At 32.8% G+C, this 26,502-nt stretch overlaps 1 protein-coding gene across 1 annotated transcript; it reads left to right on the forward strand.

The window, feature by feature from the left end:
• jv (javelin) lies at window positions 1-26,362 on the forward strand. The gene is made up of 7 exons (XM_018541685.1): window positions 1-80; window positions 12,016-12,066; window positions 18,191-18,409; window positions 20,137-20,446; window positions 21,919-22,743; window positions 23,872-24,863; window positions 25,302-26,362. Exons 1-7 carry the CDS (start codon window positions 1-3, stop codon window positions 26,317-26,319), a joined length of 3,495 nt encoding a protein of 1,164 aa, XP_018397187.1. The 3' UTR covers window positions 26,320-26,362.
• The last annotated feature ends 140 nt before the right edge of the window (window positions 26,363-26,502 follow it).

Below are 26,502 nucleotides of genomic sequence, written 5' to 3' on the forward strand. Positions count from 1 at the left end.
ATGGGCGGTGTGCAAAGCGGAACTCATAATCTTGGTGAGGCGTTATGGGTACAGGAGCGACAGCGACAGAAGTGCCATCGGTAAGTAGTAGTGAACTCCTTAATAATGCAATGCAGGAAGTGTTCGCTATACTATACACGAGACACACAAGCGATGTAGATACTCGAGACAAAATTCAGGACATGTAGAAGGTCAATTTTAGCTTCTGCTTCTGAAATGATTAATTTCGTGTGGTACTATCGTACAGGATCTAAAATTTCATATCACATCTTTCTTATTAATTAATTAGGTACTAATTATGCCCTCCGGTTTTGTATCGAGTAACATTAAAGATTGATGAAGATGCTTTAATAATCATAGAATATTTATCAGAGTTATAGAATAATAATCAGAGAATATTTCTCTATCTGGGCCGACAATTTGCCAATTATTCAAGCGGCGGAAAAGTTTCAGAATTATCAGATAATTTTCTTGTGAATTTATGAAATCGAATATACATCTCGATTTATTTTTATTCAACATAATTTCCTTCATAGTCGCGATAATTATAATTGTAAAGTAAAAACAGGTAATGAGAATATCCGTTCTTAAATTAACATTATTCCGATATAAATGTATATTAAGAATTTATGTGGAACTCTTGAGAAACATGGTACGTTTGTCAACAAATTACGACAACTTCCAACGATTGTCACGAGAATGCAGCATTTTCTTTAAAAGTTAAGTCCCTATTCAATATTAGTATCCCTATTCTATATTACCTGCTTTTGTACTACTTGTATATTACATTTAATAGTAAATAAATAAATAAGGTTTATTATTTCCGTATGGGATTTCAAGAACTTCCGCTTCCATCACATATACGAACTTCTACAAAATAAAAAATATTGCATTAAGCAGTAATAAATTATACAGTTTTCCTTCTCCATGATCGTAAAAAAAAAAACCGAGATAAAACGGTCAATTTAACTGGGACAAGGTTGCTACGAATAATTTAGAAGATCACCGGAAAATTTAGCGCGTGCCACTCCGAGCTTCTCCACTTTGAGATCTGAAGTCCCGTTCGTCTGACAATTTCTCAGACGATGCGTCACAATTAGTAATGGTTAATAGCTAATTACTACCGTATTGCCACGGTCAGGCAACACTTATTAACACGGTTGTGGTCTAATTACGCGACTTCGTCTAAATGTCTGAGCGTTCATTTTTATAGGAGGAGAGACTGAAAAATGCTAAGCGCAAATTCCCGTTTTATTTTGAAAACCAAATAAAGATTTATGTATGTTGGCATTTTGTAATCTATCATTCAGTTCTAAATGATACTTTCCAACTGTGCTGTATAATTTGTTTCAATTAAATCCTGTAAAAATTAAAACAAGCGTATACAATCTAGAAAAATTATGTCAACTTATAACTAAGAATTAATTTTTACCAACAAAAGCTGTCGTTGTAAATAACAATTTTGCAAACATCTCTACTTGTTTCATTAACTTAATTAGAATGCTTTGTGCAAATTTGGTGAGTGGGATGCATCTTAAAGAGCTATAGTGACAAAATTTATATCTCAAAGTTAAATTGGTGGGTTATCTCACAGTTCGATTCATATATTAGTTGTGTTTCCAGATTATTGTGTTTGCTATTACTCAATTAGATTTCCATTCATTAAGAATTACGCTGTAAAATAATTCGAATGTATACAATAACATGTACAATAGTTGCAATATTGCAACGTGACGTTTTAAACGCGGACATATTTTCAAATAAACATATATATAATAATATTGATATATTATGATAATCGAAAGAAAGATATTAGAAACGTATTTGCAATAATTAATTTTGAAACATATCCTCCTTTATGTGTTATATATAATAATATTGATATATTATGATAATCGAAAGAAAGACATTAGAAACGTATTTGCAATAATTAATTTTGAAACATATCTACCTTTATGTATTATATATAATAATATTGATTTGTACGGAAAGCGAGAGACAGAATGAGAGAGAAAGAGATTATCGAAGCGATATTGGGCAATTATTGAGGATCAATCTGCGTCAAACAAACCACACGATACACCGAGGTATCGCTAATTAGCGCGAGACTCGCGCAGCAGCGTGCGTCGTAGCGTGATCGTAGTAGCGGAACACCGGATATCCGTCTTTGCGTCCGAATATTTCTCTCTCAGTTTCTCTCCATTTCCCTCCTTTTCCAACCCTTTCTCCCCGTTTCTCTCTCTTGGTGATACACACGTGCATACCACACGACACAAAGGGCTTGACAAGCCGCGTGTGTCTCCTGCACATCGGAAATCACTCGCAACGCGAGGAGAGGATCGACGCGACGGCGCGAAGTGTCGTCAGTGCGAAGTGCCGTAGCGGCTCGAACCGCGATGTACGTTGTCAAGATTGTCTACTGCCAGGTGACGATGGAGTTCGTCGACCGTGATATCGGAACACCGAGGTAGATCGCAAATGATAGAGATGTTCATTGTAAAAAGGCTGTACAAGTGGTGGTTGTATATTACGCTTTTATAATTTCATTAACATTTTTAGAATTTTTTATTTATTTATTTTTTTTAATTTAGTCTTATCGTTTTTTTTAAACTCTCTGGAAAGAAAATGTCATAAAAATATGGAAATAAATTCATAAAAATGGAAATACATACATAAGACAGAAATATAAAAAATTTTGGAAGCGCTATAAGTAAATATTTTTTATACAGCCTTTTTAAATGAAATCCTCAATTTTATTATGTAAAGTATAGTTATATTTTTATTGTATTAATAATTTGTTTTATTAAAATAGCGGACAATTTTTTAGACTAATGAGTCATATATACTGCAAAAAATACATGAAAACAACTTCAAGGCTGTGGGTATTATAATTTAAATTTTAAAAAACATCAAAATTAAACGGGTATAAATGGCTATACAGAGTCATACGCTGTTAATGAAGCGTGGAAAATACAAAAATCTTACATTTAGATTCATACAATTCGGAGTCGAACGTTTCGGTCCTTTACTCTGGACCATCATCAGCGACAATATAAAATAATCTTAGAGTTTCAATTTTAAATTCAAAGATATAGATAAATTATGTCTTCTGGACTTTTGATTTGCTATAAATAGTAAATACTATAAAAATTAAATAAAAATTTTTGTTAATCCGATAATCTTTTTATTCAGTATCGCAATGGTTTTGTAGTATATGGTATATAATACATCATAACGCAACTTCTACAATATAAACTTAGTCCATCAGCAAAACGAGAGTTCGTAATGACGTCTGCCGTCATCTCGAAATATCACTGGATTATTCTGGGAGTTGTCTCGTTTGCCTCAGTTTTTATTGCAACCCGTCGTCAAATTCCACTTGGTAAACGGACTGACAAGATGTGTTCATGTTTAAAGCAACGCATTAGCGTGGCAATTTGCCAACGTATTCGTAATTCCGCGATCAGCAGAGGAATAGGCTTTTGTAATCACGTTAACGTCAACGTAGATGAAGCTCCTTTACTCCGCTTTGATATCTTTTGCAACGAGATTTACTTTCATAATTCATCGTATGGAAAATACAAGACTTTTACGTATGAACATCTCGTAAGATGAGAGGAAATATTCGTCGATTAGTATATAACGAGAAAATCAGGACCTCATTAAAACATTATCAACATATATACAGAATTTCCCTTGTGAGAATAGGAACGTGCTCTCTATTGTGTAACTTCCTGTCGGTTCGTGGCCTCGTTTCCTGACCTTTCCGTCGCAACGGGAAAATCACGAAATAATCGGCTCTACTTTCCTATCTCGTTTATTTGCTGTATAACAAACAATAACATGCACGTTAGTTGTTAATTCACAAAATTTAAATCATTCGTCAAAGTTTAGCGTCCGTGTGTTTAACAATTCTAACGAGATGCTGACAGATACTGATGCGAACATTCGTCAACACGGAGGCTCCATGATTGATGAAGTCCTGGACTTTGTTATGCTTTCGACTTAGATACAATTTGCAATTGGCCTCGCGGAGATTTTCTTACTTACGTAATAATAACTTTATTACACAGACAATGTTTTTTTTTCACGATGAGCGCAACGTTACGTAAAGGAAGCAACCATCCTTGAAGTACGGTAGCATTAAAATCGATGGCTAGATTAGGTAAGAGCGATTCTTGGTCCATCCAAGACCTAGTTTTGAACACATGCTTTGCTGTGTTTATGTATAAACATATTACGTAAATAATATATAAAATATATAAATATGATAGATATGAAAGACTATATAATTGTTGATTCGCTAAGCGAGTCTAATACAATGTTCAGCTAATAGAATTATTTGTCTAAAAAGATTTCATCTTTATGCACTTTTTTTATTACTATAATACTATAGCAAAGAAAATATTTTCTAACCATTTTTAAAGATCCGAATTCTCTTAATCACTCAAATGAACATTTATTGATGATTTAATTAAATTTTGCAATTAAAAAAGAATCGATAAATAGACTAGAGGATCCTTAAATGAAGAATAAAGTAAATTATATTATAATAAAATAATAAAATTTAATGTTCCTCTTAAGAGTTGCATACTAATTAGTATTCCTCGGTCATTATCAGTGGAAAGTGAATCAGGCAACTCTAAATTTTGTAAGTGCCAATGACCGAGGATTTAAATTACATACGTATCACTTCACATTACCACTCGCTTTCACGTTGCGTTTCTGGTGTAAAGCATCAATTTCTACGTAGTTCTCTCGCGATAAACCGCGGATCGTCGGCTGTGCGGAATTCCTAATGACGTTTCAGGTAATCAAGCCTAATTGATTCCATCTGCGTACTATCGGTTAATACATAATTGATTCTCAAAGTGTTTCGTAGAAATTTGTGGATCGGTTGCAGGTGAAAACGGTGAGAACCGGAAGAATAATGAAAAGCATAGCGAAGATCAGTGAAGATCACATACGAAAGTTTTACCGTCGAACGCAATCATTACATTCGTATAATTGCTTCTACCCTGACAATCGTTATCGTTTGCAATATTCGAAATGAGAAGAAATACTGACAAACAAAATAATTATCGGTAATAATATTGTTCCAAATGGATATATATTACCTATATAAATTAATTAGCAATAAGTTTTCGTTTATTTAAAGGTTTAATAATGATATTTCTGTTATTTCAGCATTTGATATTACATATATAATTATATATGTAATTTAATTATATAAATTACAAGAGAAAATAGTGTTCTAAATAATTCCAATTTTTACATCTAAATAAAATTATACGTAAAAAAAATTAGAAAATTTCCGCAGTAAAATTAAAAAAAATTTTATAATCACAATATTAGTGAAAAGGAAGACGACGGTACTCTTCGTACTACTCTTTGCATAGCACACGAATCACTGCGACCAGGTGCATCAAAGAGCGAAGGCAGGTGAACTTGGAGGGGTCACTCATGTGCACTGCATTCAATTGTATCCTGCAGTGTACACATTTCGTTTCACACGGTGAAGTAGTTCCCTCGACAACCTTATGATTCATCGGTTGAAAAGCGCGCAGAGGGGACGGAATGACCGTGGTTGTTTGCGTCTTTTTTGGACTTGATACTCCAGTTGCATATCGGTTGCATTCAACGACAAACCCGGGATGTCGTTCAATCACAATTTCCATTGTACGCGGATATCCTGTGCGAAGTAAAATAATCCTTTACTGATTTATTGAATACATCCTCGACCCGAAAAGAACGCCCAGGAAATTGTGTGCACTGCTTCAGGTAAATTACGTCAAAAGCATAACAAAAAGTTAATCTATATTAAGATTGGAGGTGGGTATCACAAATGCGAATCAAATATTTGTGAGGTCAAATTGAATCGAATCTTTTATAATATTCAAACAGGTGTAACACAGGTCAGAGATTCGAAATTTTGAATTTATTCGGTTTCAAATGTCTTGCTCTCAGATTCTAAAACGAATTGAGTCCATTGTGATTCGATTCAAATTGATTCGCCCATCTCTAATTAAGATTAGAATAGGATTGCTTATATATGAATACATCAACTAAGTAAGAGAATTATATATACAGAGAATTATATATAATCAAAGTTAAATGTTGGAATAACATATATCTATGTATTTAAATAAATTTATCTTACAATTAGATATATGACTGCGCGGAACTATTACTTTCGGACTAGCAATACAATAATTAAAATAATAATAATCTCCCCAAATTAATCTAAATCTTTTACTTAACGCTAGCATCTTAAAATTTGTATAAAGCTTAAGAAAATAATCTTCCACAAGTTGCATGACTGATTGTATCTCGCTGTTCCGCTTCATCTTATTCAATAATCAACGCATGGAAAATATTTTGAGATAAATTCTGAAACTAAGTTTTTGGACTTTTTCCGTAAAAAAGTTCTTGAGATTTTCCAAATGTGACACTTTGTAGTACTGAAATCATTAATCAAGCTTTCTTTTAATAGGATAGTGGCAAACGTTAAAAGTTTATATAGTTAAGACTTTATTTCAAAATTCTAGGAGTGTCGCATGTATACTTTAAATTTCCTCGGGGAAATTTTAATTCCGTTTCTCGGTGAGGTTAGTTTCACTGAATTAGTGTTTCGTTCTCTATTCTGCTCTTGTTTTATGCTCTGTTCTAAATACATTATATCGTATTTTATTAATGTTAATTGTATTAGAAATTTATTGATCAGTTTGATTTGCAACACTGTGAAAATATATTATTATACAATATTATACCTCTACAAATATTTTCTCAAGTACCACCAAAAATCTTTCTTTAAAAAAAAAAAACACAAAAAAACGAGCATTGCATTAAGCTGTCAGAGAAAGCGTGCGATACGTTAAAACGCTACTCGAATGCTGCGTCGTTAAAATTACATTCCACGAGCATTCTAGTCGTTCCGTGCTCAAAAGTATGATCGGATCTCTATGAATATGCTGCAAACGTAGATCCGTATCATTCGTTCATGAATATAAACGATACTTTTTACTTGGCTCTTACTTTTATTTATGTTAAACTTAATTACGTGACCAGATACTTATATTCGAGGAAATAACGTTCTTTTAACTTTGTGTTGAGCTCTCGATATTGAACAGCCTAGGGGCAGCTATTACGACCGACAATAGCTATGAAAAGAAATGGCTTTTAAGTAATTTCAAATATTCCTGAATGCACTATGTCTTGCGGATAATACTTTTCGATAGTGGCGAATGATAGAATTGGCAAACCATTACTGTTACCCATCGTCTTATAGTGTAAAGAATATAAAGGAACATAGAAATTTCATTCTCTTTCTCTGTTCTCAACTTTAAAGAGAATTTCGTCAGAATTTTCCAAATGGCTTTCATATAAAGTTTATTCAGAGGTAAAAGGACTGCGATAAGAGCTGGATTTTCTAAATGTTTGATATTCAATACTTGTTCTGCTCACAGAAAGAAATAATCGATTTTTCATAATCCATTCTCGCTACGTCAAAGTTAATAAAAGTACAAAGTAATGTGCTGCAATTCTTCGACTTGAGACTTCGATTAAAAGTTCGCGCAATTCGATTGATACGAACGTGCTTTCTTCTAATCGGTATAGCGTAAAGATCCTTAGATTCTACTATTGTAATCTTGATTTTAATAACAATTTAATTTATTGTTTACCTTTTTCTAATTCTTAAAATTATAGAAAAAGATAAAAAGTAAATTGAATCGAGATTAAGTTAATCTTATTAACTTAATGAAACCGGATCTTAATCTATTATGCACAGGTTCTCTAGAGAATTTATACGATGAGTTACAGTGAGTCCAAGTGAAACTATAATAAATTAAGTAAAATAATTGTATGTGTTATGTCTATAGAACATACACTACCGCTCAAAAGTATTCCAGTTTTGTACATATTTTTTTCATATATTTGAATTTTATTTTATAATAATTCTACTGTATTTTTTTATTGTATAAAGTAAAAATATTAAGATTAGATCTAAACATTTTTATTAAATATTATTATTAAGTTTAATATCTAGAAGAATAGGAAAAAAAAATAAAATTCACTCTTCTTAATTTAATTAAGAAAGACAAAGTGGGCAAATACTTTTAAGCGGTAGTGTAGGTTTACATAAATAGATGATTTCAAAAAATATCAATAGTGCGGAAAAACGGTTTTAAGGGGTGAAATCATCCATTATAGGTAAAGTGATTTTTAGCTTTTTTTATAAGATTTTATAAACTCTGATCAAAATATATCAAAAATGTTTTATACAAAAGCTTTATAATAAAATTTACTCATGTATTCACCCACGCCAATAATAATATAAAAAGAAATTATTTTCAAAAAATACAAACAAATTATATTTTTTAAGAGACTTTCCCCTTTAAGTTTTTTCGCGTCGATTAATATTTTCTAAATTTATTTATTTACGTAACTTATGGTATATTCTTTCTTTTTTATTTCTTAAAGAATTTAAAAAATTATTTAGTATATAGATTTAATATTGAAGACAAAAATAATTCTCATTGCAATATATAATAAAACAAAAAAGATATATATTATTAAATATTAGATAGTAATATATATTATTATAAATATTAATTATACTGCCCATTAAAATTGCAACAAAGAAAAAACGTATCATATATTGAATCAAAATTTGAACTTGTAGGATGGATAAATCATGATATAAATCTTTCAGTAAAAGATTGGATGTCCTAAAACATATTCTAAATATGGTAGACCAAACGCTTAAGATAGAATCCATGAGATGGATATCTCCATGCATTCTATTGTATTATACGTATTTTATGCATCTATCTCATTTTATATCTTAACATTTTAATCATCCTGAAAAGGGCGAATCAAGCAGACCAATCAAAAGTTGTCTAAATGTCCAATCTTTCACTTGAGGATCTCTAAATTACAGTAAAATATGAAAATGAATATTTTAATACTTCTAATAAAAATATCAAGTTATAAATATAAATGCTGAGACGTTCGAAATTTTTTTTTAAAAGGCATATTCATCATAATCATTTTAGCGCGTCATGTATCGTGTTACATATATGTATGTATATCTTTATCGAAGGATTAAATTATCAAAAAAGATTCTCGTGGAGAAACGCGCAGTGAAACGGGAGGTAAATTAATCAGGAAAGAAACCAAGAAGTTGAACTATCTCAGATAGCTATCCAGCTATTCAGTATTGCGCCCACAATTGCGTGCGTGCAAGCGATCCCTAAACCAACCGTGATCACTTTCTTCTTCGCGGTTTCGCTGTATGGTCGACTCGGAACACAAAACGGAATCTTGTCGTATCGTCGGTTTTTTTAATCGTATGTGGCTCACAATGCTCTCGTTTCTCTCGAAAGAAAACTGCAATAGTAAATGAATCCCGCACTGTTGATAAGTGGTTCACAATAAAATGTGTTATATTGGCTTCTGTTATTTTATGAGAACGTCGTTTATTTTCATTTATATACTGATTTTATGACATATGCATGGAGTAACGAAATTTTAACTCTAGTTTTATTTCACGTTTAACAAAATTGTAAAACTCAAAATTAAGATTTTCTATCTTCGTACAATAATTTGCCATTATAATTAAAAATTTTGAAAATGAGGTATATGCTTGCGCAAAAGATATGTACACATAGGGATAGAAATATTTGGCCATCCGAAGTTGCACGCGTATTGGAAAAAGCATAAAAAAGAATAAAAAGAAGAAAAAGGCATAAAAAGGAATGACAAGGCTTAAAAAAGCATGGCCAGGCATTTATGTCCCCGTGCGTACAATGGTAATTTTATTATCGTGTCCCTTGTTAATTATCTATCTAAGTTGCCTGCGTCTTTCTATATATAATAATGTTCTAGTGCTAATTGAAGATAATTTTAGTGGATCAGTGGTTAGTGCGAGAGACCCGCACTAACCACGATGAGAAACAGCGGTAGTCGAAAACAATTAAACTTCTGTATATCTATACGTGTACATTTCTGTTTCTCATGTACTATATATTGTTGTAAGTAAATTACTCCAAACGATTAAAATTATTATCATATATGGTAATGTATCATAAAATATAGCTACAAAATATATTTTACATTATTTTATAAACCGTGATCTGGGAAAGCCAATATTGTTTTTACTTAAAATTGTTAGGAGGTTTTTATGTAGATGTACATAAAATAATGTTGCAATAATAATATTATAAAACAAAAATAAAATATGCATAATAAGTATCACCATCTTTGTGCAACACAGCAGACAATACAACTATTACAAATGAATAAGTACCAAAAAAAATTATAAGTGAAATAAAAAGACCGTTTGAAATTAAGTGGAAGTTTTTAACATTTGAATATTCTCTCATGAATATTTATTACTCATTTACAGTATGTGTTTTATAACAGTAGAAGTAATAGCAAAAAAAGAACCTTTCAAATAAATTAACTCTAACAAAAGACGTACAAAGTAAAATAGCCGTACAAAGAAATTGTACTTGAATATATATATCTTCACTTCTCTGTATTTCCATTTAAATTATCTTCTCGACAGTATCATACTCGAATTAATTCCAGATACAATCGACTGAGTTTTAATTCACATTAATTATCCAATTGACGTACGTTTATGTTGTAAGAAAAATTTCTTTTGATTTTGCATCAGATATTAGATATTCTACTTGGTATGTGCGGTCTTGATACAATGTCGCAACTTTAAGCCTTCAGGAAATACGGAAACCGAACTTTGTACGCGAGAAACACACTACTATACGAGAGAGAAGTGATAACCTCGAGGAACGGAAGATAACGAAGGAGATACCTTCAAAGGGTACCTTGGAAGCATCTGTGCACGAACTTTACGAAGTACTCTAGATAAAATACTCGGGATCTCTTGCCACTTGGAATGCTGTACTCTATCACTTTCGAGGATTATTTACCACTTTGTGAATTGGAAAGGTTCACCCTCATGCATTAAAGTAAATCGTTGAAGACCGTCTAAGTCTAGCAGCTTAAAATAACAGAGATAAAGTTACTGTAGAAAAGATGCTTTCTGTGAGAAAATGTATTGTTTAAACATAATTTCATGTTTTCTATATTTAGATATCCAAGTTTAAATGTGACAAAGATAGATAATGCTCTAACGCTCTTGAATATTGAAACCTATAAATATGAAAGATTAAAACGTAAAATTTTGTAAATTAAATTTCGTGTCTCTATTTTTCTATACAGTCGCGCATATTACTTAATAAATAATTCAGTGCTTGTATCATGTATATTTAATGGAAATTTTACCAAATATAGCACGTAGTTATTGACTTATTTTTTTAAATGTACGTATAATACATATATATTTGTCAGTCTCTCGTTTTCAATAATGACACCAATGTAATATTCATCATACTTCTAATAATTTACATTTTAACAATGTCATAATGTGTGATATTTCAATCAGAATAATTTATTAATTTTACGATAAATTATTGTGATATAATCTCATTGAAATGATTTTTGAATCAACGCTGAGTAATAATTAAAATTAATAATTCCGTCAATAATTCAATCGTTATGTATAAATATGTATATATATATATAACGTTATTTAAATGAAAAAATAACAAATTTAAAGCGTCGAGATACAAAATAAATTTTTATGAGTCAAGAGAGAGAGAGAGAGCGAGAAATTTATTATAGAGATCACTTTTATCGTAATTTCTCGTAAGTAAACTTCAAAAATCTGTTATGTAAGTTTAATTCGTGATTCATTTTCAAAATCTATAACCTATATCTGCGTGACTAGTGTTGTACCACGATCGTATTCTCGAGGACGTCATTGTCTGAAGTGCGTATGTACATCCTACTCCCACTATGTAGATAGGTACCCCGGCGGAAACAGGTGGCGATCGGTCTGCAGGTACAATAATACTTCTTCATCAGTCGGTGCGCAAACGAGAAAGTGAAGACCCGGCACCGGCCGATAGAGCATCTTGCACGAGATTAACAATCGCCCGCTCTCGATACGATCCAGCGAGTGCCGAAACTTAGCATCCGGTATGCGATTCCGTGCAATCACGTGCATGTGTGCCGAATCTTTTCTCGCGTTAGGGGTTTTTCTTTATCGGTAAACGGGCCTTCATCGAATTTATTCGAGACTATCAATATTATCTCAAAAACCAAATTTCTTACCGAGAAGGAACGTGCGAGGAACACAAATCGTTATCAGTAGCATCGGCTCGTGTTTTACCGCTGTTCTTGTTGTGTCAGCTATTTAAGGACCATTTGGAAATCCGTGAGTTATCTGGATTAATTTATCTAATGTCACATCGCGTGCACCAACGATATCAAGTGTCTTTCGCGGCATGTGTGTCAAGTAGACGCTCTTGTGTGATCACAGGATGCTCGATGAAAAAGAGTACAGATAACTCAGTGATTCGATACTTTATTTGAGTTTTTCAATGATTTATTTCTAACAAAAAATGCACTTTTATTTTAAATAAAATTATCATTCAAAAATTTACGGCTTACCTAAAGAAAGGAAAATCTACACTTTACTGATCACTTTACTTAATCTTGACCCCAATTTTAATGAATTAGACTCGGTATAATTAGTCATGGTGGTAGACCTTGTTCATGGTATCTACATTACGTGAAATTGCATAATCATTGTTTTCGCCAGTGACGTCTAGAGACATGAGTCGCAAAGGATCAAGGTTGTAACGTTTCTTATTTAGAAACGGATAAAAAAGATTTACTTATACGTGGTGATTCATTCAAGCTGTCCTAACCATAAACACACCAGCTATACGAATTTATTTCTTCGATATCTGGTGTAATCAGTTGTACGATTTTTCTTCGTTAAGTTCGCAATTTCAACTCGACGATGCTGAATAATGGAAGCAAAAGAACATTATGTTAACGCGAACTTTTCCAGCGTAGTAACAGTGTAAAAAAAATAAAGTGAAAATGTTTTGTTGAGAATGAGCACAATTTTTCTTTTGTTAAAATATATTTACATGAAACTACTAATTGAACAAATTATTATATGGGTATTTCGAAAAAAATACTACAATCTATTTTAATATAAATAAAAAGAATAAAGGAAAAATCAATTAATTACCATACATCCTAATTTGTGGCATAAATTGTTCTATTTAATTTTCTTGTACGCAGCTAACGTAAATCTTTTAATACGCAAGATTATATATCTTTATTGCGCAGTTTTATTTTATAAACGCCACGATATAAGACGGGTGTGCCGACCGTGAAGTCTTACGGAGACAACCGACTTCGTCGTCGGTCGGATGTTAACCATCGACTGTTCACACTGCGGAACTTCTTCCGGCCCGGTCACGTAGGATATTCCCGTCGCGTTTCACTACGTGCGAACCCTTGGTCATTTCTTTGCGCGATGCTGCCTGAATGCAGGTGCAATAATAGAGACTATTATTGACCGGAAATCACGACTGATTTTAATTCTATCGCGACTTGCACACAGAATGAACGCTCGATGTGCAGAAATGTGTGTTGCAACGTTTAATGTGCGTATAATAAAGCACTTTTATCTTTTCCCTAGCTTAAAATGTTATAGTTATATATTTTGAAACCTTGATAAAATGAGCATAGCCAACAGTACACTTGTACCGTGGATATTGTTCCATTATGATATCCTACATCAAAGCAAAATTTAGTTTGTTTCAACGAAGTGGAAGCTCGAGGTATTTGTCTTCTCTCTTGCTTGATACATCAGAAATAAATTTATTCTACATAAGAAAATGTTATTTCTCTTGTGTCGAGAGCATTTCATATTCCACGCTTTTAGTTGTTTTTTTATAGAGATGATATATGTAGCTATGATTACTGTTTTTCTAAATTGACGACATAATATTTTCCATGCATAACTGAAAAGCACTTTTTATTCATGCATATTTAAACAACATTAATCAATAACTTGATTGCGCAGTTTAAATGTGCATTTCCAAGCTCGTACAAAAAGATCAGATTGACAGTTAAATATCGATTGTCCATCGTTTCAAATCGAGGATTTTAATTTAAAGTCCTTTTCAATCTTCGCGAGAACATACAGCGTACTGTAGTTTTAGATTTACAAGCGCCGTTTTACGAGTAATTAGAGTAACAAGATAAGCACTGATTGATCACAATTCGAGCATGTCCTATCACGCTATCGATAACCAATCATCGCTCAAGAAGACATGAAAGGAAGTGAAGCTATTAGAGAAAACGATTACATCATTGCACAGGGAAATTTCAGCTATAATGCAACGCGTTATAAACTCGTAAAAGGTTTTAAATAATATTCTACAATTAACGTAAAATAATAAAAAAAAATGCTGTAGTTAACAGAGACTTTCTATGTTCTATCAAATCAATAAATTCTAAGAAACATTTCCATACGATTGTTAGTATAAAAAAAATCGAACTTTAATACGATGACACGTAAAACTTATATAAAGAAAAAACCAGAAGAAAAAAGTAAGTCATCCGAGGCTGATCTTTCCGCACGTACGTACATTGAAAACAGTGTGCAAAGTTACCCGAGATAACTCGTGATAATCTTACGTAACTAACCGTCGTGTTCAGACGAATACAATGAGACGACGATACGCCGTTTGCATTCGGACTTCAAGGATTCACGTTCGTTAAGACGGGCAGTCGGCCGAAAGGACACGTCCGTTTTTAGTACGGATATTCAAATGGAAAAAACCCGCATTGTACGTAGACATGTCATGATGCTCATAAAAGATTTTTGGAATTTAAAAAGGTACACGCAACGGCAGATTCATATCTCATTTTCATTCTGTACTTTATGTCATAATGCAAGATTCTCCGAAAGAGATTTTCACACGCGTTCTTCTATTTCTGCATTTGCCAGCATGTTTCTTTTAACATCAATTAAATATCTTGTTAGCGTATAAGCAGAGAAACATAAGAGAAATAATTATAGGGGAGATCAGGACCGGTTATTTATTTGTCATACGGAATTTATTGTCAAAAAGTTACTACTCAATCAGTATATGAAGCAGAGCATTCTCTTCCTGTAAACTGACAAATGTAATATTAAATTGTTGTGTAAAACAGTGCCATATATATTATTTGCTATGACTTTTAAAAAAATGAAGTTAGTAAAATTTTTCTTATCTTCTTTTCTGTCTTTTGATTTACTTTTGATATTACCAATCGCGATTTCCCTATGTAATTATACAAAATATATGTTTTATGTAATTTTTATTGTAGTTTTTTTTATGTAACAAGATCTGTAAACACAATTTTTTGTTATGTTTACTAAAAACGGTCATATTAGATAGATTGACCAAAATAAGTCGAAATTAAACAGTCAATTTTAATTTTTTTAAAACGGCACGTTTTTAAATATATGTTTGTGAATGTAATATTTCATATAAACATATGTTTTTTTTATATTTTGTAGTTGTAAAATATTTTATACTTTATTCTGACAAATATTGACATAAAATATTAGATATTTCGTAAATTGTTAATTTTTTATAACTGTTGCATTTTTATAGCTTTATTTAAAAAAAAAAACTTATTTGTACAATGATTTATACAATTTACACAATGATGTAATATCTTCCTTTCATATCTAAGGAATAGATGTATCAAAATGTTTATAACATATGTATGTCTGTTTCAAAATCTTATGTCTAATTTTTTAAAAACATTATTCAAAAACTGTGATAATTAGCCTTCATTTTAATCTCGATTTTGCAGGTATTTGTTGTTTTCACAGGTAATAATGAAATGGCGCATGAATTTTTGGCGTTATTAATTAAAGAGATTGATTATGCAAGTAATATTTAGAGCATACTCGAGCATTAAGTAAGCAAATTAACCATAGCAACTTTTTATTTTTGTATCAAATAAGTTTTATGTAATGTTGTTGTTTTTCTATTATAATAAAGGAAAATATTAAAAAAAATTAATAACTAAAATTTTTATATATATTTTTTTAAGCATATTTTTTTAAACTTTGAATCTCGTACGCATATATATTAACCTTTAAGTATTCAAATAATTTAATTGAAATATTTTAATCCAATTGTCACAATATTTTAATTCCGTATTTGAGGCTTTCATGGGTATTTTCTTCAATTATACCAGAAGATTTGCGGGTTATCGCCGTGTCTTTCTTCATTATTGATACCAATGTTTCGTGAACCATGCCGTTCACTTCATCAGGGCGAGGAGTGCGCTGTATCATATCAAACCTTCTCGTATAATATTTTAATTTTCAAATTTGTAAGCTACTTTTTCATGCATAGTTCAAAAGTTTTATATCATTAAAAAAAATCTATAAGAATTTATCTTTAAATCTGAGATTAAAAATACTGTGTAATATAGCCAGAAAATAAGAAATATAATGTAAATATAGTGAACCTAATATAAGCATATATAGTTTCCATTTTACCTTAGCATGTAAATAAAATTCACTGACAGAAAATTCGCTACAGAAAGTGTAGTAAATAGGAGCAAGGTAAACAATTTAATATCGCAATTCGAGTAATACGAGTAAAAGCATTATAGTTATTGGAAGAATGCAAACTTTTAAATTTTAATTTTATAATTTAACAAAAAGTTTTAACATACAGAAATATATCTGCAAATATAATTCAACTTATACCTGAAAACTAAACGATGTTATCTTTTCTTCTTTTAACATCTCTAAAGTAAACTTAAAAAACTGAAAAAATAAGTTAGATATTAGAGGAAAGAACGTAGAAATAAAAAATTGATTTAATTACTCGAACGTGCATTGTGATTAGATATATTATATATATGCAGATGTATTAATTTGTCAGCTTCATCATGGCACTTATTATGGAAATTCGCGCGCCGCGCGCATGTAATATTATATATTTTTGAATATCCAATATGAATAATTTGCTTGTTAAATAAAAACATGAAGTAGAAAATACACCTAATAATATACATTATATTGTAGTAATTAGGTTTAATTATCATTTATTATGAATGCATCCACGTAAACAGTCGGATACGATAAATCACGGCAATCGTCAAGAAAATGATAACGAGAGATACATGTTTGTCACACTGCGCAATAAAAATGCAATAATCTTTTAAATATGGCATAAAAACACTAAATGCTAAATCTCATCTTAAAAGGTTGTTGAAATAATGAATTATTATTAACGCTCTTTCCTATGAAATAAGGAAATTCGTTGTTCATAAAGGAACTCGAAAAACGTTCTCGTAAACGTAAAACACTCATCATTGTGCTATTATGTCTTTTTTCCCTCAACGTTTTAACGCACAGAAATTTTTCCGGGTTCGTCCAACTCGCTGATTCGCATGCAGATAATTTTCCACGATACAATGTTGGTGTGATGATTCACTCAGAGAAGAGATGAATATATGCGTCAATATATCTACAGGTTAATGTATACTGTGGGTCACCTGAGCCACATATGGTAATTAACGGGATGTTAAAGTTACGCCACTTTATGTCCCCTGTTGGACCAGTATAGAGCGATGCTCGCAAGTTTATTAGTTGTTAAATATACAACGATTGCATTACTGCTTCGTAAGGATTATTCATCATGCAAAAAATATCATAACAATTTGCGTATTTAGATTAAATATTTCAGTAATAACAATACGGATTGCATAAAAGCAATAATAAGCTAATTAATAGGTCTTGAATAATTTCGGTGGATTTCTCCTTAATGTGGACTTATAATTTAGAACAATTCTAGTGTTTTAATTTTCAATATGAAATCTATCTTGGTAATTAAGATTCGAATAAAAATTCCATTAAACAGTACGAGCATTTAATTAAATGTAAAATTAACTAAAGAGTGTATAAGGATCAGCGTGTACATTTGCAGTGAAAGTTCAAGATTAATTTGTTGGCGAGTCCCCTTAATTTTCAAAACTTTCGAATTAAGTTATGCAACTTTTTAATTAAGCTTCTAAACTTGATGTTTTTACTGTGGTAAAAGTAACTTTAAATTTCCCCGAGGATTCGCAACAAGGAGAAAGTGCTTCTCTGATATGTACAATGCAAAATACGTCAATTACGTGTTGTACTCGGTGGAAACCTGTCATAGCGTATGATTTTATTATTGCGTTTCCTATGATTTAAAACTGTTACCACGCAATTGCGCGATTTTAATTGCAGAGAGGGTAGCCGCTACGACTCCCACTCGGCACAGTCGACGCAGGATCGCAGGAAGCTGCTGAAACGTACGAGGAGTCTTGCAGTAATATCGGAAGACGATTCTCGACAGGATCGAGAAGCGACTCACTTTCGGCTAGGCCAGTCGACCTTTGATTTACCCAGGAGACATCAATTGATCCCGAGGGCTAAGTTAATCGATCGGAATTCTCTCAAGGACAGGTGAGCTTTTTTTATCACGAGGAAAACCGTAACTCGATCACAAGCCGTGCTCTTGACCTATTTTTTCATCAATTTAATTAATACTGTGTGGGGAAATGAATAAAACTAATAACAGTTCAATGAATATTTTATTTAATAGCTGCGTTTTTAACAAGATTAATATTAGATAATATTGCGTTGGAAAAAAAGTTTATAGCGCTATTTTATTTGTATCGTGTCTATATGTATTAAAAAAAAAAATGTTATTTTTTAATTGAGGGGCAATTATACTATTCGATAAAGCAAAGTTTCAGCTTCGAATTATTTTTTGAATTGCGGTACAATGATTTTTAACGGAGTTAACAATTAAAATTAAAATGCTTATTTAATCTGGATAATTCAATAATATAAAATCTTAAAAAAACATTTTAAAGAAATAACGATTTTTAGGGAAACCTTTAAGCTTTTACGTTAGCAAGTTGAAAATTTTAACAAGTTTTTTTGGACACGCGATAAGTCTACAGAGAATGAGAAGACAATTTTTTATTTTATTCAGTTCGTAGTTTTCTATATGTGAAAGTTACCAAATTCACAGAAATTTAAAAGACATTTAATGACTTTCCAAAAATAGATTTTTCATTTATTTTTTTTAAATTGATATTTTTAACAAAGTTACATCTGTTTTTGAAATTACATCCAATGTTGAAATTTATTTAGCACTATGAACTTTTATTAACCTAATTCTAATATTATTTATATTAATCAGTTAATTTGAAAATTGTTCTTTTCAAAGTATTTGAGATCATTTTAATCAATAAAGATTCTAGCATATCTTCTAATAATTTCAGATTTCACAAAATTTCGACAGAAAAACAACAAACAAATCCTATTACAACCCTCGACAAAGCTAATTATGACAGTTGAGTTTCTTTACGTGCGATAAATTTGATCTCTTCACTCTAAACTTGCATTATTCACTTGCAGTGATTGATAAATTATTGCAAACATCACATAGACACATAGTTGAAACTCGATCGGTCAACGACGATCAACATTTTTCAACAAAATACTAGAAGGGGACTCGAAGTTCCTTTCAAAGTAACATAAGAACTTTACAAAGAAACTTTACTGAAATATGATATTCCAACTTGATATCTCTTCGTTGCAGAATCAAATCGAACAGTTGAACAACAGAAACACAACTCACTTTTGTTTTTATCACCTATTTACAGTCCAGTGAAAGCAATCTAATTCGATGTATACTACTCACTGTTAGCGAATAAAAAAAATTATTGTATTTTAAACATATTTTTTGCTATATAATATCAAAGTGATTAAAATTTTATGGGCCAATAATTAACTGAGATAGAAATATTGAAAATAATTCTGCGATTCTACAATATATATTTACATTAAGAGTTCTTTTAAGTGAGTTGTTGATGTAATGGTTCGAAATTAAATTACTGTAGTAACGAGCAATAGGAGTTTAACAAAGTTATTTTTTCAATTTAATAAAATTAAAAATCTGTTTAATATTCTTCCGTTTAATAATTTTATCAGCTAATATTACCACTCAGCATACAGATTCGATAAGCTCAAATAAGTTATTAAAGTCACTAGACTTACACAGATGCTCTTTTCAGTCATGATTTATGTTACTTATATATTTTTTACAAGCACTTTCAAGTTATATAAATGCAAATTTTATTCAAGAGCAATCGGTCAAGAGCTTTTCTACTTTGTTCCAGACTCTCTAAGAGTCAGCAGCATCTGTCGGACTCTTACGAGAGATTCAACGAGGCAAAATCTTATCATTCGCAATCGACGTGCGGCCTTCACTCGATTTCGTCGGGTCTCGAGTCTCTTCCAGATCCGTTGTCTTATACTCGCAAAACTCGCATCGATCCTGACCGACTGAATATTCTCGATTGGCCAAATCCTCCAAGGCGGTATCGCAGCGTGCAAAATTTGGATACCGTAAGCGGATTGGTTGACATCGTCGAAGACAACTGCTGGCCTATTGAAGGCAATCGAAGTATCGATTGCATATATACGCAGGTAAAATATGTCTTTTGTCGATAAAAAAATTATAAAACTGTTAATTTACTTCATGTGAGAGAAAAAAAATCTCTCATTCCAGTTTTTTTTATCGAGAAAATTAATGAATTGTTTAGTCAACCAAAATTAGCTTTGTAGTCGTTGTGCTCGCATCTCGTTAAATAACATTCTGATGTGTTCTAATTATATTGGTTTGTAATAATTGCGGGACATATAGATAACTTAATTTACAATAATGATGACATATCATATAAATGTCAAAAATGTGGAAAAGTGTAGGGAATCGATAAACCAAAAAAGAATCTTTTAAAAATATGCTTCGTTTTGGAAAAAAAAACAGCAAAAGAAAAAGACAAAGCGTAGTTTTCATTTATATATTTATTACTTATTCATTCACATCGTTACTTGCTTAATGTAAATATTGTTCAAAATGTTGACCTTTTGCAACAAAGTAAGCATTTTGTACGGAGCTCGCGTTGCAGTCAAACACTAATCAACGTAATGATTCGCCGATCCGACTCTTTTATCTGGAAATTGGCACACATCTTGCACCGCCTGCGTAGTATTGCCGTTGCAAAAATTATTGTATACACAAAAACTATATCAGTATATTTAATATTAGAATGTGTGCGCAGTATATACTGTAACAGGAGTAATTCACTTGATGACTTTTAATGAGTAACAGATGAATTTATAGGAGAAAGGCAGAAATATGTGAACAAAGTTTTTCCTAGAAAACAGAATGTTATTGTTTTCGTGTAGAATTTCAACGATGATAATATTTCAAAAGCAATGTGATAACAAAACAACTACGAGCTTTAAAAGACTTTTTCTCTTAGTTTATCGATTCACTACAAACTCCTCAGGCTTTGATATTTAAAATCGGGACACTCTGTATATTAGGAGCTAATACGATGAAAATTTTCAATTATTAATTCGATTAAAGTTTACTCGATATAATGATGTATCGTCTTTGAGATCAGCCGTGCTGGGATTCCTCAATATATTAGCAAGATTAAGAAGTTTGTTGCCAACATTAATTAAAATGATAGAGATCATTATGTAGCGGTCTAGTTTCTCAATGTCGTCCATTATTTTTAACGGCTGCTTAATTAAATTTTAACTGGGCATCAGGAAGATAGATTCTCTACAAATTTAATTTTTGGTAAAAATAATGTCTTTCTGTGAGTTCCATAAAACTAAAATAAAAATCGAATTATAATATATTATTTGTAAACTCTTATCAAACTTTGTTAAATAACAAAAATTACAATTGAGAGGACGGTGAATTGAATTAAGAGCAAACTCTTTTTCGAATGTCACTGCGTTTATACTACAAAAATATTTTCTTATAATAAAAGAATTGACTTCTAAGAAAACTAATCGTCTTGAAAATTGATTGGACGACAAAACTTTCTATAGAAAAGAACATATGAAAAGCAACGTGCTTATAGATGTGCTTTCCTATTTAGGTGAAGCGCAAGCGTAAGGAGCATCGTAGTTTAGACAGCATCCTCTTCGAAGACGATGGAGAATTGGAATACTTCGACGTATTGAATTTATTGCCTCTCTCCAACATACGATTGGAATACAACGAGACTGATTTGTCGAGAAACGGTAATTTCGCACGTAAGAAGGTACATGGTTTGCGAGATTTAAGAGTATTAGAGTATAACGAGCCGAACGGCACCAGCGAGGTTTCGCCGACGAGGAGCAGCAACGCTACAGACGAGGAGAAATGTAAAGAGCATGAGGTGAACGAGGATAATCCCGGGCGAGCTGACAACGAACCTGAGAAAGAGGTTCGCGAGGATCTCGATTCCGTGCAGGGAACGTCCAAAAGGACGAATTCAAACCGGCGAAAACGTCGAGAAACTGACGAGAGTTTCGGGGCAGATTCAGAGATTAGCTCAGTGAACCAGTTCGCGGATCAGTACTCTCCCTCCTCATCCAAGACCGATCATAGGGGAAACAATGTTGAAAATTTTATGATTTCCTGCGAGGAGGAGGACCAAAAGATCGAAGAGATAGAGGACTACAAACCGATCTGGATTCCAGACGAGAATCAAAACAAAATGTCACGAAGACCGCAGGTTCTTAAAATCGTCGACAATGATGTCACCAGGAGACGCTATCGGCGCTCTGTCGTGGAGATCGACGCTATCGTCGAGGACGTATCAAAAGATAAGAGATCGCAGGAGATTACGGAGGAAGTGAACGAGCGTCTCAACGCCTCTATAATTACATCGATTAACAATGTGAACGAGGAGGACGAAGGCCATGGAAGAAAAGCGAAAGTTAGTATGAGATATGTATGTGATAGAATATTTCTACTAAAGAAAGAAATGTTTAATTATATATTTTTTTATCTCATTAAATTATTCTATTGGAGAACAGAAGTTCGTGGCGATATAAACTTCATATAGTTGTAACTTTGTTAAAAATGAATAGAATTTAAAAATCATAAAAAGGATTTTATATATAGTTGTATAACTTTTTGTTAAAAATGAATGGAATTTAAATCATAAAAAGGGTTTTTAAAGCGTAAATCTCTACTTTCTACAAGTCACTATCATTTGAGTTTCTGTTTGATAATTTATACATGTAGAAAACTACGAGTTGGACAAAAAGGGAAATTTTCTTCTCAATTTGTAGACAATCTGTCATGTGCCAAAAGAACTTGCAAAAATTTTCGATTTTCTAACATGACAGCTTAAAGATTCTCTAAATCGTTTTTTTTTAATGTTCCTAAGACTTTTGTTATCGAGTTATTTTGGTCTAAATAAAAGAAGCATTTTAATTGTTCATTAACTCCATTAAAAATTATACCACAATTAAAAAAACATAGTCTTAAAGCTGAAACTTTGCTTTATCGAATAGTCAATAGTGTAACTGCTAAATTTTTAAAAATATTTTTTTAAAACATGTAAATATTATATAAATGAAATAATGCTTTTAAAAGTAATGCTTTCGTTCTAAATCACAGAACTTTGATTCCAATTCAATATTATTATTCGTCACATTAAAATTTTTCAAAGATTTTCATTCTTGAGATCATAAAAAAGTAATATTCGAAATACCAAGAATGCAATTATATTTTTCTACAACATATAAAAAACGATATCTTCTTTAGAGAATTGCAGAGCTGAGATTTGGAATTCCTCGCATGCACAGTGGAATATCAACTAGTTTTTGCAATTTCGCGATTTGTGACTTTAACACCTACATTTTCATAATGGTTTTATTAAATTAAAAACTCGTTTGCGTTAAGTAATTTATAATGTCGTGCATTTCTAAAACGGTTCACTTTAATATTTCACTGCCTAATAATTCTCTTCCACAAATTTCCATTAATAAAAACTGACATCTCAACGTCGGAAATGGAGCAGAAACGCATTATATCAATTGACAAATTAATTTTGCAGGAAGCTATGACGTCGGAAAATGTGGAAGATGGAGCAACGGTAGACGACGCGACAAATTTCTTCGAGCGGAAAAGTACCGAGAAGGAGGCAGCGCGAAATAAGCAAAACGAGGGTAGATTCGAGAGGATCGTAAAGGAGACATCCAGCATTCTCGGCAAAGCATGCAGCGTTGTAAAGGGCAGCTTAGGTTTCGAGGCGAGATCAGAAAGCTCCGATCTCGGTCTCGGTTCCGAATCCGGTAGCGATTCTCGCCGAAGATCGGTAGACGATGGTATCGAAGACGACCGGCCATCAAGAAAAGTAGAAAATTCCAATAATTCCGCCACGCTGAGAACAGATGACGGTAAAAAATCGCACACTAATCTCACCAGATCCAGGAGTTGCGTGGATTCCATAGAGTGCCAGGATGACGGTCCGGAGTTCGATCACGTACGCTACAAGATCGTAAAGTCGCATATGTTCAGCAAGAACATGTTCAATACCGCTCGAGGCGACGTTACATACGAAGGATTAATGCAATATCTACGCGAGTACTCATTCCAAGAATTGCTGATGGATAACAACGTAGTCATTATTGAGCCGGTTCGCGCCGAGACGATAGAGCGAAAGTCATCGCCGATGGCCAGAACGAAACCCAAGTGCAAAATCGCCGGTGCAATCCAGAAGAAGATGGAGAACCACGAGAGAAATGGCCAACGATCCGAAAGTGGCGGCACTGCTAAAAGCTCCAGGCAATCATCCATTAGAAAGCACTTCTTCTATCAACCTATACGAGTGAACCGTGAGCTGATTGACGAAGAGCTACCGGATCCGGATACTGTCAGAAACGTGAGACGCATGTTCGAGAACACTCTTGAAAAAAAGAAAAACGTCAGTGATGCCGAATTCTCCAGAGATGACAAGACTAGAAGGAGCATTAGTATGAAGGATTTGACTAGCATCGACGACAATCGATACGACGAAATGTCCGACAAGACACGCGAAGAATCCAGGTAGTGTAATATTGAATGTCATCGTCAACAACGAAACTTTTATTATTTATAATACAGATGCGAGTGTTTTGACTACAAATATACCTTATAGACCAACTGTTTAAGTACGTTAGTTGAAGCGGATGAATTAAACGAGGTGACGGTATATACCCTAGATAAATCAACCCGAGATAACATTAAGTTTAATGGGATGACAAATTGTGACGAAGTTACGTTGGAATGTCTGTGTGTTAAATAGTCTGTATTCTATTATTCGCGATTAATATAATAGCGTTTCCTAAACCGAAATTTCCTTACAGGCGAGAGTCAAATAAAAAAGTAAGTCGTTTGTATTAAAAATTATGTATCAATCAATATACAGCCAAAGTTTTAAAAATAATATCCATTCATTCTTCGATCGTTCGTGAACAGCTGCCATAACCAATATATTATGTTCAGATCCAGATGTTCCAGCAGAGCGAAAGATCTCACGAGACTCTTCGAGACCAAGTCTACGTCATCGACCATTTCCGTAGCCAAGGAGGAAATCGGAAGTCCACGATGCGAGTCGAAAACGAGAATTCTCGCGCAAAGTTTCGAAGCTAGAAGTGGAAACACGTCACCAAGTGGCTCTAATTGTTCTAAGAACAAGGTCAGCCGTTACCACCACCATCATCACCATCAAAACTGGGATTCCGGCAGCGTGAGTTCCGGCGTATCCAGCGATTATCCTGATACCGATCCCGGGAGTGGTGCCCATTGTACGTCGTCAGATGACGAGGATGTGAATTGCAACGATGACGATGCAGATGCGAGCGGTCCGGGGCATTACGTGTCTCAAGACGTACTGCGAAAGATCCGCGAATACGGCACTTCTGTAACTTACTATGGCGGGAAAGTGGTTAATATGCACAATGGACCATTAGTCTCGCCGTTGATCGGCAATGGCTTCAAGCGAATCGACAAATCGAACGATTACGTAAAGTTCAAGTTGGTGAAGAGCAATTCCTGTGATAGTAGGCTGGAGTTGACTGGCAGATTTGTCGAGGGACAAACGTTACGTCGCAATCGGGACAGATGTGCCGATCTCAGGCAATGTACCATCGCGGAAACACCCAGTATCGAGATCACAACGATCGATAACAGGCAAAAGGATGAGGTACAGAATGACGAAGGTGTTGAGCAAATTAAACAGATGAAGAGGGAACCTCCGGTGGTAATTGGTCTGGAACCAAAAAAAGAAGACTCTAAGGAATCGAGGAAGACATTCAAAGCTGACTTTAAGTTGGGTGATCTGAACGATTCGAGATCCAATTATCCGAGTAGATTTATGCCAAGCGCGTTAACGAGGTGGGAAGTGAATTCGAGCTGGAAAGTCGGTAATGATTTCGGGAAAATGGAGTTCGAGGAGTTCGAGGTGCTCGAAGATAGTCTCAACGGAATCAATGAGCAAAACAAACGCGCACAAGCATCCTAAATAAAGTTTTTTTGTATATTTTACTTCTGTTATGCGATTGGAACGAACGATAAAGAGATATAACGTCATTATTATTTTTAATAAGGTTGCGTAAAGATATTTTTGGTATTACTAAAAATAATCTTTCTTTTGTGAAAAAATAATTTGTGTGTGGAAAAATGATTTTTAATTGTAATTGAATAA

Source organism: Cyphomyrmex costatus, unplaced genomic scaffold (assembly GCF_001594065.2).
Source record: "Cyphomyrmex costatus isolate MS0001 unplaced genomic scaffold, Ccosl1.0 scaffold30, whole genome shotgun sequence".
Classification (NCBI taxonomy): domain Eukaryota; kingdom Metazoa; phylum Arthropoda; class Insecta; order Hymenoptera; family Formicidae; genus Cyphomyrmex; species Cyphomyrmex costatus.

Excerpts from the sequence above, each read along its gene's own strand:
- jv (XM_018541685.1), top strand. The coding sequence starts at position 1 with ATGGGCGGTGTGCAAAGCGGAACTCATAATCTTGGTGAGGCGTTATGG. Across the intron at positions 81-12,015 it reads CAGCGACAGAAGTGCCATCG|ACAATCGCCCGCTCTCGATA; the intron begins GTAAGTAGTAGT and ends TGCACGAGATTA. Across the intron at positions 24,864-25,301 it reads AAGACACGCGAAGAATCCAG|ATCCAGATGTTCCAGCAGAG; the intron begins GTAGTGTAATAT and ends TATTATGTTCAG.